The sequence below is a fragment of the Phalacrocorax aristotelis genome, chromosome 2 (genome assembly GCF_949628215.1).
Source record: "Phalacrocorax aristotelis chromosome 2, bGulAri2.1, whole genome shotgun sequence".
In the NCBI taxonomy this organism is placed as follows: Eukaryota; Metazoa; Chordata; class Aves; order Suliformes; family Phalacrocoracidae; genus Phalacrocorax; species Phalacrocorax aristotelis.
The window spans coordinates 158,837,593-158,865,170 of record NC_134277.1 but is presented as its reverse complement, the minus strand read 5'-3'; the positions used below and the strand labels follow the sequence as shown (position 1 = coordinate 158,865,170).

Sequence of the window (27,578 nt, the reverse complement as noted above, 5' to 3'; positions counted from 1 at the left end):
ATTATATCCATGTTTAATAATGACATTCAGATTCCAGTTGAAGAGGAATAAACAGAATTATGAAAACCACATATTCTTTCCTTTACATGAAATACCATATTCTGTCTTCCACAGTTAAACTAGCAGATATTTGGAATGGTCATTTAAGGTATCATGAACTGAGGCCCACCGGTAAAACACCTGCCATCATTAAATGACAACGAGCACTGTGCGTTTATCAGAAGCGTACATTAACATTTCATATTAGGGAAAGTATTTTAAAATCAACAGTACTTCTCATTCAGATATTAAACTAGGATTTAAAGTAGTCCAAAGCATTACCGTATCCCTCTAAGCTTTGCCCTGTTGTCATGCCGATCAATGAGGTTATGCAGTATTTCCAAGACCAGCTGCCTTAGCTCCGAGTCTTCCATGAGAGAAGGAGACAATAACGGGTCCAGAAACGGGGGAGGAAGTGCATTAGTTATTGTTGTTGCTTTGTATCCTGAAGTCACCTGTACGTTGTTGGAAGTAAAATTAACATGTGTCATTATTGCATTGTAAGAAGTACTTGCAGCTGTCACTCACATTTTAGTGTGCTTGCTCCGGCACCTGAAAGGTGGATTCAAATGGAAGTAGTGTATTAGTTTTGAAAATTCCTAACCTCACTAAGAATTTGGAAGGACTTTAACACTCATGTTCAAATTAACTCCTTCACCTGTTTTAAAGTGGTATTTCTCAGGATCCCTCTTCTACCAACAAACCTGAGAGGAAAAAAATAAAGGTAGTGTTTTGGGTTTTTTTATTAAAAAAAAAAAAAAGGCTGTGAGAAGTTGCAGGGTGTAAAATGTACATGGTGGTAATTCCAATAGAGACTTCTTTGGTACTGAACGTGCTCATGTTAAGAGAATTATCAAGAGAATTATCAAGAGAATTATCAAGAGAATTATGTCTCACTTTTCTCACTTGTACCCTTCCAATTTTCTCCCCGATCCCACTGGGGAAGACTGAGCAAGGGACTGGGTGGTGCTTTGCTGCCTGCTGGGGCTAAACCACAGCATGCGAGCGAGCAGAATTGAAAAGTTTGAAAGGAAACTGGCTGGCACAAGAGCACACAGGTACATGAAGGTATCTAATCAATCATTCTGAAAACAGAAAATTACCAATATTACAAGCAGTAAGGCTGCAAATATAAGTGCATACTTTTAATGAAGTGCCAGATTTTAACTGCCCACACAACATTAAGTTGACTGCCTATGTGTACGCACGACAACAGACTAATTATGTTATGAATTATTATTCTTTTGTAAAGAATACAGGATGCACAATGCTCAATTCAGTACACAGAACAGGCACGGTTCAGTAGTTTCTAGTTCTTTATTATGTGTGCAGACTACACCTTATATACCACAAGAAAAACTTTGCTCTGAAGACAGATTCCCTCCCACATTTTTTCCACAATATTTATCAATATCTGAATAATTCATTATGCACCAAAACATTCCCTTTCACATCTTTGTGCCATGAAGGGATTCTACTTCTAAAAGAGGATCCAAACCAAAATTCACTGTTAAAAAAGTTAAATTCCTTCCACGTGCACAATGTGAATCCCCTAAACCATGTACACAGGCTATGCTGCACCTCAAACAATTGGAACAGTTCTTACCAACTTCAATGGAAATTGTTTAAGACTGTTGAGATGAATATTGTCAGGAACGGTTTAGGCATCGCTGAGTCTATCTTTAATGAAGACAATGTGCAAAATGACCCCCCTGAGGCCCTTTCTAACATGTTTTCTATCCTTAAATTCCAACTGTGAATGCTCAGCTCTTCTCCAAGCTAGAATCGACGATTTCATATTCTGACAAGCAAAGAATGGTTTAACTCATCTGCCTAACACTACACACAAATTTCATGTCAAAGCAGGGATAGAAACTCATTTTCCAGGAAGGCATTCTTCTGCTTTAGTCATGGAATCATTCTGTATGCTATTTGCCCTACTTCAGTCACTAAAGAGTTTCCAGTTTCTGCAACAAAATAGGCCAGGATTCTACAGGCAAGAGTCTCATTTACTACCCACTTCTGGTTATCACCATCAGGATGTATTTCCAGAAATACTCTTTGAAGGTTTACAGTTGAAAAATGCATTTGTGATAAGAAAAGGTAATTATACCTTACAAGAAACATAGGAACTACTAGGAAGGAAAGAACAGTCGTGTCTGAGGCTCTAAGGACCTGGAGATAGGCATCTATTCCGACTGTTTTAAATAGATTAGCCATTCTACTAATTACAGATTTTCTGGTGTCAGAGGCAAAAGTGATTTCACTTTGATGTTGCCACCATTGCTGGCAGAACTAGTCAACTCAACCTACTCTATCATGTTCTTTTGGATCTGGATATCCAGTTAAAACTGATATTCACTGAAGTGCTCTAAGAGATGGAGGAATATATTGAGCTGCCTGTAGCGTACGTTGGGAAAACGCTGCCACAGTTTTATTCAGTAGAACTACAGATCTATGCAATATGATGGTATGTTTAATTTCATAATAGAGTTGTAATACTGTACTTATACATAAAAAAAGTGTGCATAAAGTGAAACATTGTGCACTTATAATATACTGAACAGAGAAGGCTTACCATAAGTAAAGATCTCAATAACATGATCTGAATCCTCCTAGTTCCCAAATCTCTACAATCGGAAAAAAGTTGAAAATTAGTTTCTTTGCATATCTTCAAAATAATATTCTACTCCAGACAACATTCTATAACAACTGTGGTTTTGACAAGTGAATACAGCAATCTTGGAAGGGATGCTAGGTGACCACAAATAAGGGGCGAATAGCTCCAAATACAGTGCAATAAGTAAATGTTTTTTGAAAGGGACATTTATAGGAAGGCTTAAAAAATGAAGCACATACAATTGAAGAAAAACAGTAAACGATATATGTGAAGCAGATCTAAATCTTCAAGTTTCATTCAGAAATCTCTTTGTATCCGAAATGTTCAACTGCAACACTCTTGACTTAATTTTTACAAGCATCAGCACTCAGAATTTCTTCTGAATTGAAATGTAATTGAGGCTTCTAAGAAACCAGGACACTTCTTGCTCAAGTCAGGCCCCAAAAATTTGAGGCTGGAAAACGGTTTCTGCAAAATCAGCAAGAAAAACTGAAAGAACCCTCCGTTTTCAGATCAGAGGAAGGCACACATAACACCACTTAATCTGTTCTTCATCTGTTCTCGTTTTCCATCTGCTGATGCTAAAAGAAGTTAAGTATCTATTGGTACGTAGTCACATATGCACTCTTCTTGCAAGATCTTACAAGACAGAAGTGCACTTGGAATAAATTACTCCAAAGAGACTCTTTCAAGAAAGTAAAACAAGCTACGAAACCTTTTGACCACCAAATAGCATAGGGAAAGAGCAAGCCTCTTCACAAAAGTTGGCCCCTACATAACAGTGGGAACTTCATGGGCTATAATCCTGGCTATATCCAGTTGGCGGTATCATTCAAATGTCTTGCATAGCAGAGACCAAATTTTCAGGTAAGTAACGCAGGACTGTATCAGCAGAAAGCCTGCTTTGTTCACAATGACATACCACATCATACTAATGCACTACTCAGTCCCATGTCTACAAAGAATCACATAAAGGAAAATTGTACAGTTAAAAAACAAACAGAAAAACCCCACGCACCAAGGGGTAATCCAAGTGCACGATTCTAAATGGTTCCATATTTCAAATGCCTTCTTAATGAATGGTAGCTGCCTGGCATGGACAGATTTCTGTCTTCCATGGAATGGTGTCCCATACTGCAGGGACACGGTACTGTATGAAAAGCTACCAAGAAGACAGGAGAATGACAACGACTTCCTACTAAAGCTAGCAGGGGATCAGACCTTATGTGGTACAAAGTATCCAGGGATACCTGGAAAGAATAGCTGCAACCTTTTCAGTGACCTTCCCCATGCTGATGAAGAGCAGTCTTTAAACATAATTATTCTTCTTACAGGGAAAAGTATTACTTCAGCATATGGCAGCTTTTTAATAATGGGTTTGTTACAAGAGTCTGCCCACCTATAGCTTTTTTCTACTTCTACATAAATAGACAAAACCTAAACCAAAACAAAGTCACTGGAATTCCTGCAGTTTATTTCTTAATCTGAAGTCAGCTTGTACAGAACGAAGAAAAACCAGAAATAATTTGTAAATTATGCAGCTATTTGGAAGAATGTAGTCATAGTTCAATTTCTCTCATTCACAAAACACACACATAAGAAGTTATGGAATTAACCACCAAGTAGATAATTTCAGAAATATTTGTACAGATGTGGAGAAAAGAAATGTTCTACTGCAAAATAAATTGCATTCCAACCAGGTATGTTCTATCAGTCTGGAGAGTGATTTCATACTGCTGACACTGTGCTTGTCTTGATTCTGCATGGTATTTAATACAGCAGCTAATGAGTGAGAATTTGCATTTCACTTAATTTTGTTCACTTAATTATCAGGATTGTAAATTTTTAATCAGAAATTTTTAAAAATGTAGGATATACACACCCAAGGTGACTGGTATCCAGCGACTGTGAAGTTGTCCCCAAAACAGGTACTTTTCCCATAATGAACATCATAATCTCTGATCTCTGGTAATCTGGGAGGTTGCTTCCAAAAAATCCTAAATAAAAATGGAATGAAATCACAGAAGGACAGAGATCTAGGACCCTTCTCTTCATAAAAAAAAAAAAAGCCTTATAAATACAAGGAATACATTTACAAGGTCAAAACAGATGAAGAATAAAACCATGATTTGTTTTAGGGCATAATACTTCCATTTCTGCTGAATGGCTTTACAGAATCTTTCCATGACACTCACTTTATTCTCTGAACCCTAGAGCTTTCTTTTATCCTCCTTTAAACATCTCATTTAAATGTTAATTTGTAACTAGCAAGGAATTAGAAGTATTTCTCATGGAACATAGTGTTGTTACTTTTGTCTGTTCTTAAGTTACCATCATTAAGTTACCATCAAATATTACAGGTGTGCGAACAGGAATCTTAGAGGTATACAAGTATTACATGACCATTACTTTCCTTAGAGAGGGGTGAAGCAAGCAGCGCCGGTACCAGCATGATCCACAGCAGAGTGGTGCACAAGGGGGTTTCCTGAACTGGGAGAACCTCATGGGAGAGCTGGGAGACCACACCAGTCTCTCTGTTGTAGTGTCTTAATGCAAAATAAATTGCACTCCTATCGGGTATTTTCTTTCAGTATTGTAAATAAACTAGACTTGAAGGGGGAAAGTGATATCACCAGGCTTGCTAGGCGGCACACTGATGTTTGAGGGATGGTGTGGTAGCAAGGTCCTTCAGTCTGCTCTACGATGAGCTGAGTACACTGGAACACATTTGAAATGTCCCTGTACTAACACACACAGCATGAAGAACAAACAAGAGGAGTTAGAAGCTTTGGCCCAGTCCCAGAGCTACAACATCACTTGCACAAGCAAAACCTGGTGGGATCCATCCTGTGGCTGGTGTGCTGCGGTGGATGGTTATAGGCTCTTCAGGAGGGATAGGCAGGGCAGGCGAGGCGGGGTGTGGCACTGTAAGGGAGGGGTGGTTTGTATGGCGCTTACAGCTGGCAATGACATGGTTGAGAGCCTTGGGTAAGGGTCAAGGGGAAAGCAAATAAAGTGGATGTTGTGGGAGTCTACTATTGACCACCCAGCTAGGATGAGGACATGGATGAATTGTTCTACAAGGAATTAAGGGATACCTCTAGATCAACTGCCCTTGTCTTTATGGGTGATTTTAACTTCAATATGGGAAGTTAAAATCTGGGAATATCATAGAGCAGACACAAACATGTCTGGGAAATTTCTGAAGCACATTGAAGGTAACTTCTTGGTGCAGGTATTAAGGGAGCTGACTAGGAAAAGCGTCCTTCCTAGATCTGTTGTTTGTAAACAAAAAGGGACTCATGGGCATAGTGGTGCTCAGTGGCTCGCTTGGTCACAGTGACCACAGAGTAGTTGAGTTTCAAATGGTCGGTGATGGGAGAAACACTGCCAGCAAAACTTTGACCCTGGATACAGGGAGAGCAGACTCTGGGCTGCTGAAGCAGACAGTTAGCAAGGTCCCTCAGGAATCTGCTTTTGAAGGCACTGGGGTCCATGAATGCTGGTCACTTTTTAAGAGCCATCTCTTAAGAGCACAGAAGCTGGCAATTCCCAAGTGTCAGAAGTCAAGCAAGTGGAGCAGAAGGACAGCTTGTTTGAACAGGGATCTGCTAGAACTTAGGCAGGAAAGAAAGTGTATAGACACTGGAAGAAAGGACAAGCAACATGGAAGGACCACAGAGATCCTGTTTGACACTGTAGGGAGAAAACTTGTGTGGCCAAAACTCTATTGGAGTTCAAGCTGGCCAGCACTGTGAAGGACAGCACAAAGAGCTTTTCTAAATATGTTAACAGCAGAAGGAGGATCAGAGATAATGTTGGTCCATTGACTGGTGAGGCTGGTCACCTCACAAGTACGGATGTAGACAAAGCAGAGATGTTTAATGCCTTCTCTGCCTCTAACACCAATGATAGGCACTGGGAGGGGGTGTCCCCAGCGCCCTGTGTTAGAAGACCATGACTAGGGGAATGATGAACTCTCAGCTGACCCTGAACTTGTTCAAGACTCGCTGCTCCACCTGGATGGGCCTAAGTCTCTGAGGCCCAATTAGATTCATCCCAGGGTATGGAAAGAACTGCCCGATGTCATCGCAGGATCTTTCCCCGTTATTTTTCACTAGTCGTGGAACTCTGGAGAGGTCCCAGTTGACTGGAAGCTCGCAAATGTTGTCCCAATTTCCAAGAAGGGTAAGAAGGAAGGCCCTGGTAATTACAGGCCTGTCAGTCTCACTTCAGTGACTGGTAAAATTATGTAGAAGGTTGTTTTGGGAGTTATTGAAAAACACTTGAGAGACGATGCAGTCACTGGTCACAGCCAACAGAAGTTCACAAGGGGAAAGTCCTGCTTAACCAACTTGATTTCCTTTTATGACAAGGTCACCCAACTAGTTGACCAAGGGAAGCCGGTAGATGTGGTGGTTTGGGATTTTAGCAAAGCTTTTGATACTGTCCCTCGCAGTATCCGTCTGGACAAAACGTCAGGCACACAGCTGGACAAGTCCGTAATACACTGGGTGAGCAACTGGCTGGTCAGGCTTAAAGAGTTATAGAAAACGGGGTTACATCAGGCTGGTGGCCAGTCACCAGGGGGGCGCCCCAGGGCTTAGTTTTAGGGCCAGCACTCTAATGTTTTTAGAAAAGAACTGGACTCAGGAATTTAATGTACATTATGTTTGCTGACAATACTTAAACTATGAAGAGCTGTGGACTCCCTTGAGGGTAAAGAGGCCTTACAGAGAGATCTGGATAGACTAGAGAGCTGGGCAATCACCAGCTGTAAGGGACTGAAAGAGTTAATATCTCAAACATTGTTGTAAAGTGGGATGTAGTGAACTGCAGGCGGGAAATTGATGGACACAGGGTGTTGGGGGGGCATCAAGAGGATGCGCAGTCCCAGGTTCTGCTGTGTCTCACATAGCAACTTGCTGAGGTCATACTATATTCATTTGAGGAAGGGGCTTATGACTGCCCAAAAGACCCCTTCCGACCACACCTCACAATGGCGCCTGCGCAGAAGATCATGAAACTTCTGCAACAAGAACCACATAAGCTCACAGGAAGCATAACTGAAGGCAGGGCTTCGACTATAAAAGACACTACACAAAGAGACTGGTACACACCCATCACTGGAGGATCATCACATAGTCATCAGCACTGGATCCAAGGGTGGCGATATTTCCTTATCTTTCCTTATCTCTTTTTTCCTCTCTGCCCCCCACCCCCACCTCCCCAGTTTCTTTTCCTCCTCCTCTTTTACAAATATTCTTAATAAGAACCTCCACCATCAACGCTTTTCCATGTTTTCAAGTTCGAGTTACCTTTTCAAGTTCAAGTTACTTTTGCATTGAAATGAAATGTTTAATTGGTCGTTTGGTGTCATTTCACCTTAACTTAGTCTGAGGGGATCATTAGAACCTTGGTTGCTCTCCCTCCTCCTCTCAGGCTGGGTCGTGACACCAACCGTAAAAAGTTTGACAAGAGCGAGTGCCTGATTCTCCACTTGGGACCAGATAATCCTGGTTGTATGTACAAACCAGGAGACAAGTGGCTGGAGAGCAGCCCCGTGGAAAGAAATCTGGGGGTGTGAGTTGATGGCAAGTTGACTGTGAGTCAACAGCGTGCCCTGGAACCAAAAGGGCCAACCATGTCCTGGGGTGCATCAAGCACAGCAGGGCTAGCCAGCTGGGGGAGGTGATGGTTCTAATCTGGTGCACTGGTGTAGCCCCGCCTTGAGTACTGTGTGCACTTTCAGGCACCTCCGTAGAAGGACATCAAAGTATTAAAGTGTGTCCAGAGGAGGGCAACCCAAGATGGTGAAAGGCCTTAGGAGGAGCAGCTGAGATCACTTGGTTTGTTCAGCTCGGAGGAGAGAGGCTGAGGGATGACCTCATGGCAGCCTACAACTTCCTCAAGGGTGGCAGCAGAAGGGGAGGTGCTGATCTCCTCTCTCTGGTGACCAGCGACAGAACATAAGGATATGCAATGAAGCTGTGTGAGGGGAAGTTCAAGATGGGACATTAGGAAAAAGGTTCTTCACTGAGAGGGTGGTCGGTCACTGGAACAGGCTCCCCAGCAAAGTGGTCACAACACCAAGCCTGACAGAGTTGAAAGAACATCTGGATGATGCTCTTAGTAGTATGTTTTAGTTTTAGGTAGTCCTGTGAGGAGCAGGGAGTTGGACTCAATAATCCTTATGGGTCCCTTATAACTTGAGATATTCAATTTTATTGCTGTGCAATACTATAAATGTAACTTTGACAGAAAGAAGCTTTACTTTAAAAGCGTGGGTTGTGTTTTTGGGGGGGATTTCTTTTTTTGGGGAGGTTAACCTTTTAACTTGCAGCTTTATGGTAACAGTAAGAAATAATCTACTACATATTTGCAACTGCTTTAGAAAGCTTCAAGGCATAAGCAAAAGTACAGATTAGTGAACAACGTTTAAGTTACATTCCCCCTTGTTCTTTAAGTAAAGGAATACACATAAATGCACTGCACCATAAAGAGAAAATATGGAAAAAAGGGAGAGGCTATTTAAATGAAATAACTTACAGAAATTGTTGCTCTTACTTTCAGTATTGTGCTTAAAGTATTTAAGTCGTGGTAGCACAACCGGCCATTAGGTGTCACTGTTGCTGCTGTGTTTAACATTGGCTTCTACAAATTTTTAAGTAGTACCTACTAAAACATATTACTGTATATGATTGTTTGCAATATGATTTTCATAAAAGGACTAATATTAGTTCTGTACCAAAGGTACAGAACGTCTTCATTTCCAGGGCCATATAAGAAAACAACCAACAAATTTATTATAACTCCGCCAGCATTTTTAATTTTCATTGAGCTTCTTGGCTATCTGCTCAGTTAACAACTGAAAGAACAGTCTTTCAGAAGTCAAATCGGTGAAGTGAGCCTGAGAGTTAGCAGCAAGTACAATCAGAGATACCACACTTGACATTATTCCTTTTTGATTCAAGCTGTTTTAATACCACCTCATTGAGGAAGGGGGAGCGGGGCAGGAATTTTAAGTGAGCCTATGTTACTGCCAGTACTCACCAATTGTTTGAATAATAGCATTCTGGACAATCCTCTCGTCGCTCTCCTTGGAGCTTGTGCTGAAAGTGCCACTCCCTGCTGAACTGCGCCTATCACCCAGCTCAAAGTCAACACTGATGCGTAAGTGCTTCAACAAGGTATTAAAAACCTCCAGAACTGTTGGACCTGAAAACAACAGACAACAACGATTGCACCTGTCAAGGGAAGGATGCCTTAAGAAAATGAGAACTAACTTAATTCAAACCCTTCTCAGGAGGAATCAGATTAAGCTGAAAAGAACAAGTGAAATACACTGTTTGCAGGATGTGGCCTATGGATAAACTTTTGAAATGCACCTATGCCCTGATACTTTATAAATTATTTTGGAATCAGGAAATGCTCTCAGGCATATATGCGCAATCCATCACTATCCAGTTGCACAGCATCTGGCTGAGATGGAGTTAACTTTCTCAGCAGCCTGGGTGGTGCTGCGCTTCGGATTTGTGACTAAAATAGTGTTGACAACACACCAGTGTTTCAGCTGTTGCTGAACAGGGCTAGCAAGTGTCAAGGCTTTTTCTTTTGCCCACTCTGTCCCTACAAAGAGTAGGCTGGTGTGTGCAAGAAACTGTGAGGAGACACAGACCGGGCCAGCTGACCCAAACTGACCAAAGGGCTATTGCAAACCATCTAACATTATGCTCCGCAATGAAAGCTCAAGGAAAGGAGGAGAGGGGGGACGGGACATTTGTTTGTATGACATTTGTCTTCCCAAGTAATCGTTATGCATGCTGAGTCCCTGCTTTCCAGGAAGCAGCTAAACATCTGCCTGTCAATGGGAAGTACTGAATAAATTCCCTTGCTTCCCTTATGTGTGCAGCTTTTGCTTCACCCATTAAATTGTCTGTCTTGATTCATGACACTTCTCACCTTTTTACCATCTCCCTGTCACGTGGGAAAGGGGAGTCAGCAAACGGCAGCTGGCCAGAGACAACCCACCATGCAAGTTTTACATAGAAAATGTAAGTGGTACATGGAATCAAGCATCAACAATGGGTTGAAGTGCAGGTACTTTCACCTGAACATCAGTTATTTCAAAATGTGCTACTAAAATCCAGTTCTGTACATTGGATCAAAAAACAAGCTCTTTTCGTAACATGGTAAAAGGTTTCACAGGTCTGTGCATGCAAGTGGGTCTTGTATAAAGAGAAAGGACTGGCTTGGACTCAAGCTAATGAAGCAAAGCAATGATGTTCCAGCAAGATATCAAATAAAAACAGCAGAGGACGTGTGTGTCCACATCCTCATAACTACTCTTATTTCAAGGAACTACATTACCTTGAAGGACATAATTCACCTTATTTCAGCAGCTTCACAGTTACTAAGGTAAAATTTCTCAAAGATCATTCTACTCTTGGCTCCTGTATTACTGCTCATCTCACAGCAGCTGTATCAAAGCAACAGTCCTCTTGACTTTTCGTAGCTGCAAACAATTCTCTCAGACTTTGTGACCAAGCAGAAATTCCTGCCTTTCACAAGGCTGTAGAAGTACATCTACTCATTTTTGCAATGCAAAGGATTATAAAACAAAGAACTAAGTATGTATAAGTAATGGTAAACTGTGTAAGATTTCAAGCATTTTATATACAATAAAGAAAAAATTAACACAAAACTTGCTAAAAAAAAAATGTTTTCATTCAGTCTCAGAACAAAGCAAAAATGAGCACCACCCTTCACCCTTTCACCCGATGCTGTTAATTTAAGAAAAAACTTACCGATTGATCCTTTAGCTGCTATTGCAACTGCTTCCAAAAGAACCTGAATAATGCCAGCACGAACTCGTGGCGAGTCCCTTTTGCGAACATCAAGGTGTCCAAGAATTTCTTGTATTACATGATGGGAATATTGTGCCTATTAAAAAATATGCAAACAGAAAAAAAGCCTCATCTGTGACTTTAACAGCAGTAAACTTGTACATCATTCAGCTATAGTCATGACCATGTTCCCATTCTGAATTGTTCTTACTCAAAAGTTTATCTAAATTTCAATGAATTAATTATTAAATAAAGATGAAAAAAAGTGACAATGACAGATGAAGCCACACACACCCATCCAGCACAGCATACAAAAGCTTACAGTATTAAATATCCAGGAACATCTGCAAGAACAGAGGAAGCGTAAAGTGGTACTTCATTCAGCTAAACTGGAGTTCAAGACCTCCAGCTGGTCTTACAAAAAAGTGTCATCGATTCAAACAATGAGAAAACTCAGCTTTTCTTCCACAATCCTGGAATTTTATGACTTTATTTTCTGGGTGTCTGTGCTTGACACATCCAAATATCCAACTTTGAGCATGTTTACATCAGACAATAGAGGTTGTCCACTAGTAAAGATCGCTTAGCACAACATAGTTCCATGTGAAGTTGGTTTCTTGGGTTGTAAAAGCAGTATAGCTGCATTGGCACAGAAAAACAACCAACTTAAGAGAGATTTATTTATCAAGCACAATGTCAGATTGGTATGGCTGTCCTGCTCCTTGTTCTGGAGCTTGGCCAGGGACCTTCGCACTACCTTCCACGGAGAATCCCTTAATATCTTCTTTGTTCTGCAAGTGTACATTAGTTGAAAGTAAATCAGACAACCTCTAATCATAAACCATGATTAGGTTACTATTTGAAAAGTTTAAAGAATAAGGGTAGTGAGGTACAGAAAGGGATCTTCTGGATTCTTTGACTTCACTACTATCTAATATTATGATGGTGAGGTGAGCATTTAACCCCGTCTCATGTGTTTGAAACATGTATGCAAGGAAAACAAACCCCAGGGAAAATCCTACCTGTATAGAATACATGATGATTTTGAAGCAGGAAACAGCAAATTCATTGGGATCCCATAGCCTGTGGTGGTCTAAATGCCTGTAACCAAAAATGAAATCATGACATTCCACAGATACAGTAAATGGCATCTTACAGTTTTCTCAAAATTCACCTCAAGTGGATTACTTCCTTATGTAAAGCTTCTAAAGAATGACCTACTAATTAGGTGAGAAAACTAGAACTTTAGAAGAGCATTTATTTTCAAGGTTTAGGATGTGATCACAAAACATTTGTCTGTAACTGAAATTCCTCATCTTCTAGTTTCAGGAATTTAAGGAACCTAGTCATACCAAAGATACACAGTTAAGAACATACTGTTTCCATACAAAGTGCATGCATAAAAATGGCTGTGACATTGTATGTGTATTCACGTGAAAGAGACACACTGAAGAGGATAGTTATAATACCCTGACAAACTTCTACCCTAAATAAGAGAAAGAATTTGTTTTAAATTAGAAGCTACAAAATTATGGCTGTTACACCCAGAATTGAGTCTTCAAGAACAATTTGCGTTTTCACAATGGTTTAATGAATAAGATGTATATACTCCTTTATCACTCTGAAGCATCTCACCACTTTCTGCAAGAAATATCAAAACAGAATGATAAATGCATCGGTGTCTCTCTAAATGGGACAGGAACCACTGATGAAGAACTTTGTAATTTTCAAGCAAAGACAAGAAATTCTGCTTAAGCACTATGCTGAAAGCTATGAATAGGGCACACGCAAAATTTTCCCAAAAGGAGTTCTGAGTATCTGGAAAAACATGACAAAAATATTTTTAAATCCGAAGGATTGATAGAAGTAATTTGGGATGCCTTTTAATTGCAATAATTTAGGTAAAAGAAAAAAAAACCCACCCACAAAACCCCCAAACAAACCCCAAAACCCACAAAAAACCCCGAACACCCCAACCTTCTTACAGAAACTGAATTTAGGTAGTGTTTCTAAATAGGTATCTCGGCTACAGAATCACTACTGGTCTACCCTTCCTCAAAGAATGTAGTAAACATAAAGATGCTTCAAATAACAAACCTGAAAGCATACAGGTAAAAGAAGTTCACTTCTGAACCTGTGTTCAGTACTCTGAACTCAGGAGGACTGACTGGATGCTTTAACTTTGCCTAGAATCTGGAGGCCTCAGTTAACTCACCGGCCAGCTGCTACCAAGCCTAGTGACCTAGCTGAGTACACAGGTCTCCTTCAAGGTTGAGTAAACCAGCTGGCATAAAGCTACCCTCTTCTGTGCCCTAAATCATCTTGCAGTCCATTGCAGAGCTTAGAGAAAAAACAAGAACAACAAAAAACCACCAAACGAACAAAAAACCAAAGGAAAACAAAAAAACCCACAAAACAAAACCAAAAAGAAACAACACCAAAACCCAAACAAACCATACTGCCATTTTGACACAATATACACCTTCAATAGAAATCCCTACAGGAAAGAATTTCAAGAATTTCGTAGGTGTTTGTCTGCCAAGATAACAGCATTTTTGCATTGCTAAATATTAAACTGAACTACCTGTTGGGGATAGCTGCCTTTCTTGTGCACATTCCAAACAGAAAGGTATATTTAATCCTGCCTTGGGGTGGAAAGACAAACAAAATTACCTCTTTAAATCCTTCAAGGCTGAGCAGTTCATAATATATTTCTTCCTGTCTTCTTTCTCCCTAATATCACTCCAGTACAGTCCGTCATTTCTTGTACATGGTACCTCATTTAGATAACCTATTTTCTGTCTCATCAAATACAAAATCATACCCTCCACTATATTCTCCTGACTGAAGCTGATCCTTTAATCTTTTAGGGTAGCATGTGTTCTCTGCTGTTACCCTTGACAATTCCTCTTATCTGCCCCGAAGATCCATTCAGGCAGATTATGGTCAACTACATCTTTTATCAAGTTTTTTAAAAAACATTTCCTCTCAAAACAAGACATACAGTATTCTTTTTCCATAAAGGCAAAGTATTAGCTGCTTCAGGTAGCTGAACTGATGAGAAGACAGCAGGGGGAAGATGACAGCCTAGGTTAATGTTTTGTGTAATAGCTCAATGGTCAGCACACTTAGAATACTGGAATTTTCCTCCTAAGAAAAGGAATATTAGGTTACTGTAGGCGATATATTTTACTTGTCGTAATGCAGACAGTGTATTCAATATAGTTTTGTTTTTGTAAAAGATGGTAAATGGTATTTTCAGCATGGTGCATTCATATTAGTAAAAATCAAGTCACATCTTGCCTATTTCTTTCCCCAATTATATTTCTTTTAATAAATAATATCTAAGTGAGACTGCAAAACATTTTATTGATGGATTAACAAATGGCAAACTCTGCCTACTGTTAAGCTCTGCTGCGTACATGTAGCAAATGTGCACAATTAGGTTTCTCAAATTAAAAGAAACAGCAGAACCAATGGTGCAAATTACTGCTTTATGGAGTGAGAGCCGCTGACGGTCCCTGAATTCACTCACATTATCACACATGCAAGCAACCCTTACAGTACAAAATTATAAATTGATACCGATGATTAGAAAGCAGAACAGAGGCATGCATGGGACTAGATAAAATAATCTTCTTATGCATCATGTTTGCTGAAAGAATATTAAATACCAGTCTTTCATATTCAAAACCTTTGCACAGATGATGTGATAACTCACAAGAATGAAAATACAGTGAGAAGAATAGGGCGTAACTTGTTATACTTGGGAAGTTGTTTATATTCACCGTATCCCTCTGGATCTGCCTAATCTATTCACCATTGCAAATTCATGCTAAGTAAGCCTAAATAGCTTGTGGCTGTTGACATAAGATACAAAACTTTTTCATATCATATTAATACAAAATTTTTTTACTTCCATTAAGCAGTTTGCCAGGTTGATCTGTCAGATTTCATTAAAAATGAGAATTTGAGAGTTTCTAGCTACTAAATGCAGGCACATAAACATGGAGATTTTCTGCCAAGGGCAAGGAGAATTAAGGTCAATCCAAACCCATACCAGGAGACTGACTTCAGATTTCAACAACCTTCATTATATTTAAATCCCACAATCGTTGAATGTACTCACAGCCTCATGATGCCAGAAGCACTGTTCTCTCAGTTTTGCAAGGAAGTGATAGCATGTTGACTGATATTGCACTGCCACATGAAGCAAGCCTTCAAGTGGGGAAATGAACCTGCATCTTCAGTGTTAGCACTGTAATAAGTGGCCTCATATTTATTTCCAGAGCTTTCTTAAAAGCTGTGAAATTGTTGAAAACTGTTAGGAGAATCTGTTTTCTAATCAAGTACACATAAACTAAGTCAGGTTTTTCAATCAGATGAAGTGCAATGGACTCACTATCTCAAACTTTCATTCTACCAGTTCTGTTCATTCACAGAGTGAAGCTGATTAGATAGAGCACTCACGTTTTGTTTAGGAAAAACAACTTCGAAATTGCATTTTCTGCATCTCTTGCTCTTCAAAAATCATAAACCTATACAGCAGTTATTTATAAAAAGATAAATTTGTTTGGCAATTCTCCCTCAAATTGGAACACAAAAATGGTGACCACAAAGACTATTCACAGACAGGTAATGTATTCTGCGTAACCTGTCATTATCTATCGATCTCAGCGCACGAATGCAGCATGTGGCATGCAGAGGTACACAAAAATTCAAGCGGTTCCTTAGGATCATAGCAAGTACGACAAGAAATTAAACTGGAAACAACACTTTGAATAAAGCTTTGGATCTGCCACAGGAAATGGAGGAACACCACCTTCTCTAATCCCAAACCAAGCACTAACTCTAGTCTAGGGAATCAGCAATTATTTGTGGGAAACTTCCCTGATACTGAAATGAGTCAAAAGACTTGAAGTAACCGCATATGCTGATAAAGTTTTGAGATAAGCCCATAAAAGGAACTTAGAAGTGGTATGAAAGCCGCTGCAGTGTATTTCCAAACAGTCCACCCAGACTGTTTAGTACCTAAACGTTCCCTCTAGTTGCAGGTATTTTGGAGGAATGCAAATTTTAAATATAAGAAAGGATGAAATCTTTTTAATAAAACACTCAACTTTGCAACAGTTAAACTCCTATCAGATTGGTATAATAGGTACACATGGAAAGTAAGATAATAGCACAGTTATTTTGCATTTAATGCTTTTGGGTGAAAAACAAGGTACTACAAAAGTTCTCTGCCCTCAGTACCTACCCTATTTTCTTTTTGCATTTCTGTTCTTACTTAACAGTAGTAACTTGAAAATGGCTTTTGGTAGCTTGAAAGTCTGTCAGTGTGTGAATGGAATACTTAGTCTTTGTGGGAAGAACTGGGCCACCTAAGAGAAGATATTCCTATAACAGGTGAGTACCTTCAAAGCCTTCAACAAGGAGCAAGCAGCTCTCCTCATTACCAGGAAAAGCCAGGATTTGAAAGTAGTATCACCAAGTCTAGAGCTTCCTGCAAAGATTTCTCCTGAGAACATACCTGCTTTGTAGACATTAGCAGATGTGAAAGAAGCAGATTTAAGTTTTCTCAATGCTTGTAGCTTTTTTCTCTTCATATTTTTTAAGAAAACAACACAGACACTGCAGAGAATTGAAAAACGCTAGACTTTATAATTAATATATCAGCTTTGTGCTGTGTGCATTTGTGCATAATGTGCATACTGTGCTCACATCTGCCATTCACTAATAAATGGGCTGTTAAAGATATCCCTCACAGAATATCAAAACAGGTCTTGGAAGAAAATAGCAAGAAAGTAGAAAACCTAACTTTATGTATCAATTTGGGCACACTATTCCTTTGCGTTAGTTGTGTTTTACTTGGCTTGTCACTTCACTGACTGCAGTGGTCATCTGTGTGACATTAATATCTTGAATAAACAGTTTCATGTTCAAAAGAAAGACCAGCTGAGGTAACAACCCATCCAAATCAATACACTGCACTTCTAAAATGAGTAAAATGGGGGACACATTTCTCCATAACTATCTTCAAGTTAACAGAGAGGCAACAAAGAGGTGAGATTAAAAGAGGTGCAATTTTTTGAAGAAATGTGAATGGGTTGAAAAGGAGGAAGGAATTTAATGCAATGTAGAGGATGAAATAAAAAAAAAGTCTCTTAAGACCTTCTACAAATTTTCAACTTACGCAAAAACTGGTCTGACAGCATTATTCATATTTCCATAGGTCGCTCGTCCTAGTAGTTCCCTGAAACAATTCTCAGCCAACAGAGCAGGATTTTCTTCTTTCTCTCCTCCTGCAGGAGAGGACGGAGGGCCTATTCTACTGAAATAAGACAAAAGTACATTGATTTTACTACTAGTTAATATTCATCTTCCTTACTGCACCCACCCTTCATTCTATAACGTTCAAGAGTCACGCTCTTATCTAGGCAGGAATTGTATCTCAAACGTCCATCAAACCAAAATTCTGGATAAAACATTGTATTCTCTTATAACAGGACTATAGATCAACATTTGTTCTTTCAGTACTGACCACTGTATTAGTAAGCATTTATATGGCAAAACCAAAGGCTATTAATAGTGATTTAACTTGTTGCCCACTGCATTTTGACAAATTATTACTTAACAATGAATGAAAGCGATGAGACCATGTGAAAAGTTAGGCAGAATCTTAGTCGTTCTGTTCAGACTAATGATCTCATTCACCTGCCCACTACTGAATCCACAATGTGTGGGTGAGTGTTAAATAAAACTCCAATACTTCTGTAGAAACAGATGGCTTGTGAGTTGAAAAAAAGTCTGATTGAACTAATTAGAACATTAGCACCCACATAGGTATCTCTAACTAGACACTGTAAAAGTTAGTCACCTTGTAACTGACTGTCTCCCAACATTACTATGGAGAGGATTGTACTGGGTGTCCATGCCCAGGCACTGGCAGTGGGGCTGCAGGGGTGGTCTCTGTGGGGAGAGGCCGGGGCTGCCCCGTGCCGGGCACAGCCGGTCCCGGCCGGCTCCAGCGGCCCCACGGCAGGGCACAGCCGAGCCCCTCAGCCGAGCTGGGGGCGCCGGGGGGAAACGGGCTTCAGAAAGGGCCAAAGGCAAAACACGGCACAGGAGGAGGAAGCCGAGGAGGGAGCAGCAGCAGAGGCACCCCCAGGCCGGAGGAGGGGGAGGAGGGCAGGAGGCGGTGCAGGCCCGGAGCAGGGACCCCCCGCGGCCCTGCAGAGGCCCCGCCGGAGCAGAGACCCCGCCTGCAGCCCGGGGAGGGCCCCACGCCGCAGCCGGGGGATATTTCCTGCGGGGGCTGCGGCCGTGGAGAGCCCAGGCGGGAGCAGGGGGTCCCTGAAGGGCTGCAGCCCGGGGAAGGGCCCGCGCTAGAGCAGGGAGGGGTGTGAGGAGGGAGGGGCGGCCGAGAGGGGCTGGGATGGGCTGACCGCAGCCCCCGAACCCACCCCTGCGCCCCTTGGGGTGGGGAGAGGGGTCTGGAGGGAAGGGGTGAAGCTGGGAGTAGGGAAGGTCAGGGAGGAAGGGGAAGGTGTTTTAGTGTTTGTTTCTCACTACCCAAATCTATTTTGATGGGCAATAAAATAAATTCATTTTCCCCAAGTCAAGTCTGTTTAGCCTGCGTCACCAGCTGGTGAGCGATCTCCCTGTCTTTATTTTGACCCATGAGCTTTTTCATCCTATTTTTGTCCCTGTCCTGTTTGGGGAGGGAGGTGGGGAGTGGAGTGAAAAATGGCTGGGTGGGAGTTTGGCTTTTAGCCAGGGTTAACCCACCGCAAGGGCTGAAAAGTTAAGCATAATATCTATTATAGTGTCTGCACCACTACACACAAACCTCTAGTTTTTAACCTTATTAAAATACACTGCTTTATCAAGTTGTTTTTTTGTGTTGTAGTATTCTCTGATACCGCTGGGCAGCTGGACTCCCTTATTTATCACATAGTATGTTACTAATGACTTGGAGTCAGGAGGGAACCAAACACCTTTCGTATTTGGAAATACATTTTTAAAATGTAGATATTGATGTTGATTTTCCCGTAATATAATTACAAAGGTGGCTCTTGTTGAAGGAGGATTCTTCTTCCCCTAAAAGCATTACTCTGAAAAGGAAACATAGCAACTGATCTCTTCAGTCAGAAAATAACAATGAAAAAATACAGACTGTCAAACTTCGCATTGGATAAATACACCATAAAGAGTATTAAACTGTGTCAGTTTGCTGAAAAATTTGTCCCTTAACAAGAAGATTAGTTATTTCAATCATAGGAACTTACTACTGACAGTAAAGAACAATAGAAAATGATGACACAATGGGAGGGAGAAGAAAAAAAAAGCAATGGGTGGGGGAAGAATTTATTACTACCACTGCTACTCCTCTTTAAGGTGCTAAAATACCGCAATGAATGACTTAATCTGAAATAAAAATTATTTTAAATTAGGAAGGAATTAAAGTCAGCATTTAAATATCAACTTTGTTTAATATGGAAATTTCAACTTATGAATTAATAAATCTTGTAGTGCAAAGCAAGGCTTCAATGTTTGGTACCAATGACAGCAGCGATGACCAAACTTTTGTAAGGTTCAAATACTGCCATTTTCAATTATTTATTTTCACTCTGCGACTGGGAGTTAGGCTGACTATTTAAAAACAGCACGGTACAAAGAGAGAGTTAGAGTACTGAATTAAAGACTGAATCCAGTCACAAGAGAAGCAAAACTACAGAAACCCCACACGATTTTGGACCAACTAAAACCTACTGAGGCTCCAACTCTACCACTGAGTTTTGAAGGGAATAGCCTGCCCTCGCCTTGGAATAACTAAAATCAGCATCAGCACTGTAAACAGTGAAAGGCAGAGCCTTTCCAGAAGAGTTTCCAGTTTCCCACTTCTCATTTTTGATGCAGGCCTTGGTAGCATTCATTTTTTGGTTCATTTTTTGGGTTGTGGGGTTTGGGTTTTTTTTTGTTTCTTTTTTTTTTTTTTTCCCCCCAAAGTCACCTCCTTTTCAGTATGCAGAGATCTGAATTACTAGAGCAAATGAAAGGCATTTGAAATGTATTTCTGAATTTAAGTGCTTCACTCATCATACCGTTAGGCTGTTAGGAATATTTCATTTAAACTGAGCAGTTCAAAGTTGGGAGATTGAGGAAGAAAGAAGCAGAACAGTTCCCCCTAAGGTACTGTACCTACAGGTGGCAAGTATTTTTTCCCACAAAACACTTTATACAAACTTTATTGAGGATTCATTCACCTACATTAATATCATGCATCAATGCATTAGGAGATTAGACTTTAGACTGCAGTAATCAGTACACAAAAACCTTGAACATACCTTCAGTTCTGCAGTGCGAGCTTGTGGGTTATGTTTAAAAGTGTTCACTAAGAGCATCAGCTGTAGTTAATATTCACTCTTCAGAATCATAAAACACAGCTTTAGAGCATTATAAAAAAATCAAATACTGAAATGCAACTAGACAAACGAACACGTTAACATCATAGTTGTAATATCTTCTGATAGCAAAAGATCTTCTCGTGTTTCAAGACCACTGCAATCTAAAAGTTGCAATATAAAAATCCTGTTGCATCTGGTAACATCAGTGTTCCAGACGTTACCATAACATTGCTAGCTTGTCAGATTTTAATAATAAAAAAGCCCCAGGCACCCTGTTAGGTAAGTAAGGAGAAATAGTTTTACAAATGCAGAGTGATGAAAATTTTAAAAGGCATGACTGTATATAATCCACGACTCATGTATATAAATCCACCACTAAGCTGCAGCTTTATCCAACTGCTGTGCCCCTCAATCTCCCTATTTTTTTTCCTGTACTGCCTAGACTCTGATCTAGACAGATGGGCATCCTTCTGAGCACAGAGAAGGTACAAACAACAGTGCAGAACTGTCACTCCCATTGCTGTTTTGACACAGATTCCCTAGAACGCAGCAGCATTACAAAGGTAGGTGGGTGGGGGGAAGAAAGAAAGCAGGCAGCAGAACACACAGAGCTGGTCTATATGGAATAATTTTCATTAAAATGCATTAAAAGTAAGTTATTTTTTAAGTGTTTGTATATGCAGTCCTACAGAAGGTGACTTCTCGGCATTGCTTGGAGTCTTATTTTAGAATAGGTTAAAAGAAGAAATTGCAATGCAGTCTTCCAAGTCTAACACGTCAGTCTTAGACTGCATCAAAATGTTCAGAAATATGTCCTGTTGTCTATAGGAATCACATCTTTATTTTGAGCTTAACAGCACCTACCTCTAAGTATTTTTCACTAGATGTTCCTTAGCATCATCACATGAAAGACAATATAAAACCCATCTTAACCTTTCAGTTTGCAAGGAAAGCTTTGGAAATGCATTTTGCAATTAAATGGGCAAGAAGTGCTCCCCTTCAACAGTTCTACCAGCTTTTTCGTGTGTAAGCTCTAACAGAAAATGTGGCAAAAAGGAACAAGGAGGGACATTTTGAAGTGTAGCAGTTTCCACAGCAAACATCTAATCACAGGCTTAAACTGGCTCAGAGCAACTCAGCATCTCATGCATCAGATTTCCTTAATACCACAAAACCAGGATTGTCCAAAAAATACGATGGGACACGTGAAGTAAGACTTAACCACTACTTTTGAGCAGAGTAGCGACAGGAGTGTTTGACTATGATTCATTCTAATCTACCTCTAAAACAGAATTTATATGGACATTACAGATATATTAGAAGGATTTGAAGTCAAGTCTACAACAAGCGCTAGTGTCCTTCTGCCTTAAATAAGGCTGGTACGTTTAGCTTTGCTGTTACCATGAATGTTACAAGCTAAGCAAATTTCCAATTTCATACATCCTATTTTAGAGATGCATATAAATTGACATACATGATTGGCTCTTCTGAATTTTCTTCTAGAAAACCTGAAGGAGGGATGGAGAGTCTTTCATGCAACGCCTTCTACTATACTGAAGTATGCATGGCCATTATTTTGTAATACAGAATCATAATCGAGTACAACTAAGAAAAAACCCAATCTGATTTTTAGAATACGTTACACACTTGCAAATTTTTCTGATAGTCACGTAACTAGAACGTGCATTCAGATATACAGGCAAATAACAACATCCACGAAGACAGTTACCTTTTTAAAACATTGTTTAAATATTAAATTCTTAACTCTGAAAAGTATCTCATCTGACACGTACTCCGAAGAACTTGAATTAAGCTATTAAGGTTTCACAAGTGAAAATTACACTGATTTTTAAGGTAAGCTTTACCCATGTGTACTTCAGCTTTAACCAAAAATGGTTATTTTCTACTGACTCAAGTTGGGGATATTTTCTGGAATTTCTGCTCTTTCCTAATAGTGCTTTTACTCCATCTGCCAGAACAATATGCTTCTCACTCCTACTCTTCAAGATGCCTCTGTTTATGCTCCACAAATACGAAGTCACATATAAAACAAGATGAGAAATTTTCCGTAACATCATTTAAGGCCACCAGACCAATAATTTATAAATATTATTTTCAGCTTTTCTGTCATATGCACATCATACAAGGCCCCTACTTGCCACTTTGAAAATCATTAGTGTTTTATTCTGTTGAATGTGCATTACAGAAGAAGTTTCACGCAGCCAGTTCAGATATTTAATTAACAGTTGCTTTTTGACAGATTTGTTTTTCTACCACCACTATTGCATTGCTCAACAAATGATAAAAATTAGTCCTGCAGTACATATAAACTGATCCACTTAACGTGGTTGATCCAAACCATATTTCAGTCAGTCTTTCCATCAGTAGTAGTTAGTTCAGTTTTGCTATATAAAGGAAAGTGTACTCTTGAGGGCACTGTAAAGAGTAACAAAGGAAAGGGCCCACCTGCCTCTAGAAGCCCTGTAAAAGCAAGCAAAGATTAACTAGGCTCTCCTGTTCAAACAGCAGTTTCAGAAACCTTTGTCTCTTATTCAGATCGCTCTTCAGACATAAAATCCAAGTGGATATTTCTGTACATACTGTGTGAGCCCTCGGTTATATGCAGTAAATAGATAAAACATGGAAGATAGACAACTATTGATTTTAGTCATTTAGTCTGAAAATTTGCTTTAAAGAAGAGACTGGTACTGGCAGTTACAAATAAGATAAGAAAACTAAGGCTGAAGAATGGGAAAAAACACCACCAAAACCCAACAAGCTAACAACGACAAACCTGACAGATGCAGCAAGCTGAGTGTCACATGAAAGCATGAAAAGGCGTTGTTATAGGAAGGTTGCTGAGCCTACTTACCAAGCAAGTTTTGAAGCAACTGAGGTTGGACATGAAATAAACATTTAAGCTTGTTTGCACAGCTGAAGTTGGTTTTATGGAAATTCCCCAGTGCTAGTAATAAACACTTTTTACACCTACGTAATGTTTAGCCACAAATAAGAGACATGGACCAAAAAAGTGACCTTTCATTTATAAAGTGACTGACATATTCTCAACATCAATTATCAGAGATCTTTTCTGAAGGCACGCCTGGCAGGTAATATGCCTAGGAGTCATTGAAAGCAAAAAAACAGAAGGGTATCTACATATAAATTTTAAATCCTTACTTTAAGTACTGTTGCAGACAGAACAGGCAGTTGTTACTAATGGCTAAATGGGAATTAAACCCCTAATTTTTAATGAATATAACTAGCAAAATCATTTGAGTCACCTAAAAGCCTGTGCTTACTGATTGCTTTATCTGATGTTACAAAACACAGAGTTTACAGTTTTTAAGTCTAAACATGGTTATACAATTTCTAGAGCAAAAAAAAGCAGTTGGAAAGACTTTAAGACAAGAAACATTAAAAGCAGTTAAGCAGAGCTGTGCTATCAGCGTCAAGCAGACTCAGCTAGTAAACGTCAGTTGTTCTTTCCACTAAAAAGAAAAAGGTATCTATAATAAAAACTAAGCCCAAAGGCTGCTTAAAAACAATGCCCATGACCAGGAATAAAAATACCTGTCAACATCTTCTATTTTCTGCATATTAAACAGCAATGATGGTACTATCTTGTCCATGTGCTGAGGTTCCCATATAGTTGCTCGAAGTTCATCATTCACTGTTTTTCGAACCACTCCCTGAATGCCCCTGATTCCAGCAATTCGGATCCTGAGGAAGAAAAAAAAAGAATTACTGAAAAGGAGAAACACGGCACCTCCCAGTATGGCTGTAACCTCTTAGGCAGCAGTAATTATGTAGTGTGGAATTCCATTAGGTTCTCAAAAGCAGTAATTTGGAAGTTTGGCCAGTTCATTAGGGTTGCTTATATTGCCTTTAAACACCTTTTAGCTCCTAAGGAAGCTGACAAATACAACTGAACAGAAAATTATCTGTAAGGATAATGCTGACACTGATCAATGAATACTCAAACTGTGTATATCACCTCCAGAAGAAAGTCACATGGGTAAAAACCGACCAACTCTATGTAATTTATTGCCCATCGGTTGAAACTGTGCACAATCTCAACCTATGCCAGTCCTGAAGAAAAATACTGTGAAGTTATCACAGCAAAGCTGAAGCAATAGCTACCAGAGCCATGTGATCATGTCCTTAAAAGTTGTAATTAAGGCCGTGGATTAGTCATTACAAATCTTTAAAGACTTGTGTGAGATTCACAAGCTGGAAAGCAAAGGATAATTCTATCAACTTAAGTCTGACGCACAAAAGGAACCACCACTTTTATACTAAAACTGTTTGAACCACATTAACTGAGAACTGATCAACAACAACAATTAAATAATAAAAAGGAAAACTTAATATAAGTTCTAAAAAACACAGTCTAGCTGTTAGCTGTTTTGTTTTGTTGAACAAAAATAGTTTGCAGGAGAATCTGTACTATGAAAGAATGGCAAAATATTGTTTTTTGAAGTGATAAAAGCAGATTAACCGTTACAGTAAATGGCAGGAATATAGTTTTTTTTACTTACTGAAAACAAAGAATTAGAAGAAAAGGTGGTACAGCAATCAAGTGAAATAAGCACAAGCTTTGCTAAAATTTGAAATTATTTCTATTAAAATCCATCCCTCACTTTTTAAAATCTTAATTTCAGTATGGGCAACACATAACTAACCCTTGTTCAGTCAAATTCGCTATATTAAAACATTTGCTAGATGAACTACAGAGCTAACTGAACTCTAGAGGTAATAGAATTCCATTTGTAAATACTTAACCTGTTTTCCATCTATTTCTGAACAAAGCCATATGCAATCAATATGGATCTGATGCCATTCTAGACCGTTCAAGACAGTTTTACTAGGGTTACATACAAAACAGGGAAGAAGAGGGATGCACAAACAGCTAGAAAAGCACTTGCTACAACTACAACTACAGTGCCGTTTCCAATATAAATTTTTTAATATTAAGGATCTAAGATTGACATTTGAGACACAGAGCTTCCAAAATTCCCTCACAAACTTTTGTTTTCAATTATTAGTTCTTAAGGTAATCAAGTTTTGCTGATACTGTGGCTTTAGATACATTAAACACTAGCACTAACCTCCCCTGCTGGATGGGAAATGTCACTTTCCAGGTGAGACTCAGTTCCAGACCAGAAGCCTACATTGCCTGACTACGTGTGTAGATGACGTTCTAGCTCCCATTCAAGCCAGTCAGTTCAGTGGAACCCCAAGCTATGTAGGTGAACAGCAACTCCAGACGTCTGATTTAGGATGAGCTTAACTACTCCCTAGCCCCCATCAATGGTATTGACTACTTGTGGTATCTGCATTTAGAATTGTAATCTATAGCCATATCTCATCTGCTCTGTTGAATCACCTCAGTACCTAGAGCAAACCTGGTATGCCAACTCCAAGAATGATTGCTCTTCATAAAGCTCTTTCAAAAAAGAGATACATTCAAACTGTCTGGAATGATGTGGAAGAAGTCATATTGCTATACATTTTGTTAACGTAAGAAAATTGATTCACATGGGCAAAAAAGGTCACACTTGTGTACGGCAGTGCCACTAGCCCTAATTTCATGTTCTTACTATTGTGTAGGAGGTTGAAAAATGAGGGTTGAAGTACTGAGGAAGGTGCAGCATCAAATTTCACCATATGCAGGAAAGGTTTCTTTCCTCTAAAGAAGGCTCAGATAGGTATTAAAGCCGAGATTACATTTCAGTCAAAGTCATGTACAATCTTAGGTCACCAGGATGAAATTCCACCCTAAGGGGACATCAACGTTGCAAACTGAAGCACAAATAACAGTGCAGGCTGACAACCTGAAGAGCAAAAGAATAGCACAGTTCTTGTCCTCCTACAGCAACCACAGCTTTGAGGTATTTTACTTTGGGGTATCCTTATGAGTGATAGATCATACTTGATAGATGATTAGTCTGTTAATTCTTTCCATGTTCTAGTTCATTACTAATATTACCTTTCATTTGCAAAGGGCAAAGAAGGTGAAAGTAGCACTAAAAATCCTGAGCTGAGCTTCGTGCCCTAACCTCTTATGAAATGTTTTACAGTAAGTAGTTTAACTTTTCTGGTTTAGTTTCACTAAGCTTAAAGGGGCAATATCTCAACAACCTCATTAAAACATTTATGAATACTATTTGCAGCCACCAGCTTCAGGTAAACATACCGCACCTGAGAGAAGCCTAGGTTATGAGGTAGCTGCATGATACACTGGCTTCACTAGGACACCTGCTTAAGGTTCCACCCCCTTTCCCCTTTGGTCCCTGAGTACAATTTACCATCCCTTCAGTTTTCCCCCATATGATTCACAGGGTCGTCCTGTAAAATCATCCACTGGAATAATCTTCCTAAAGGAAAAGGAGGTAGGGACAGGGGGGAAAGCAAAGAAGAAGGCACATTTAATCCTAACCCTTTCAGAGACAAAGTTTACAGCAGAATCCTACGTGTACAGCAATAGGGCAACAAGTGAGATGGCAGCAAATTACAAAAAATGAGGAATGAACAAGAAGACTAAAGGAGGAATGAATTTTTTGTTTTGGTGTTTTCTTTTTTTAAGTAAAGTAAAGAGTATTCATTCTTTTTGAAAATATAGTTCACGGATTCTTGAAACTGCAAACTTTAAGAAAAATCCTT

The 27,578-nt window shown here is 39.6% G+C and overlaps 1 protein-coding gene across 10 annotated transcripts in view; it reads right to left on the bottom strand.

Annotated features, from left to right (window-relative positions):
- EFR3A (EFR3 homolog A) overlaps positions 1-27,578 on the bottom strand; it is a 91,255-nt gene that overhangs the window by 20,184 nt on the left and 43,493 nt on the right. For 8 of the 10 annotated variants that reach the window (XM_075085842.1, XM_075085845.1, XM_075085838.1 and 5 more), the window contains 8 exons: positions 24,486-24,635; positions 17,699-17,836; positions 12,528-12,606; positions 11,467-11,602; positions 9,713-9,877; positions 4,542-4,656; positions 2,618-2,669; positions 322-494 (listed from right to left, as the gene is read on the bottom strand). In XM_075085842.1, the coding sequence (XP_074941943.1) occupies positions 322-494; positions 2,618-2,669; positions 4,542-4,656; positions 9,713-9,877; positions 11,467-11,602; positions 12,528-12,606; positions 17,699-17,836; positions 24,486-24,635 (1,008 nt within the window). The remainder of the gene's footprint in view (positions 1-321; positions 495-2,617; positions 2,670-4,541; positions 4,657-9,712; positions 9,878-11,466; positions 11,603-12,527; positions 12,607-17,698; positions 17,837-24,485; positions 24,636-27,578) is intronic. The other 2 variants (XM_075085844.1, XM_075085837.1) reach the window with 1 other exon arrangement.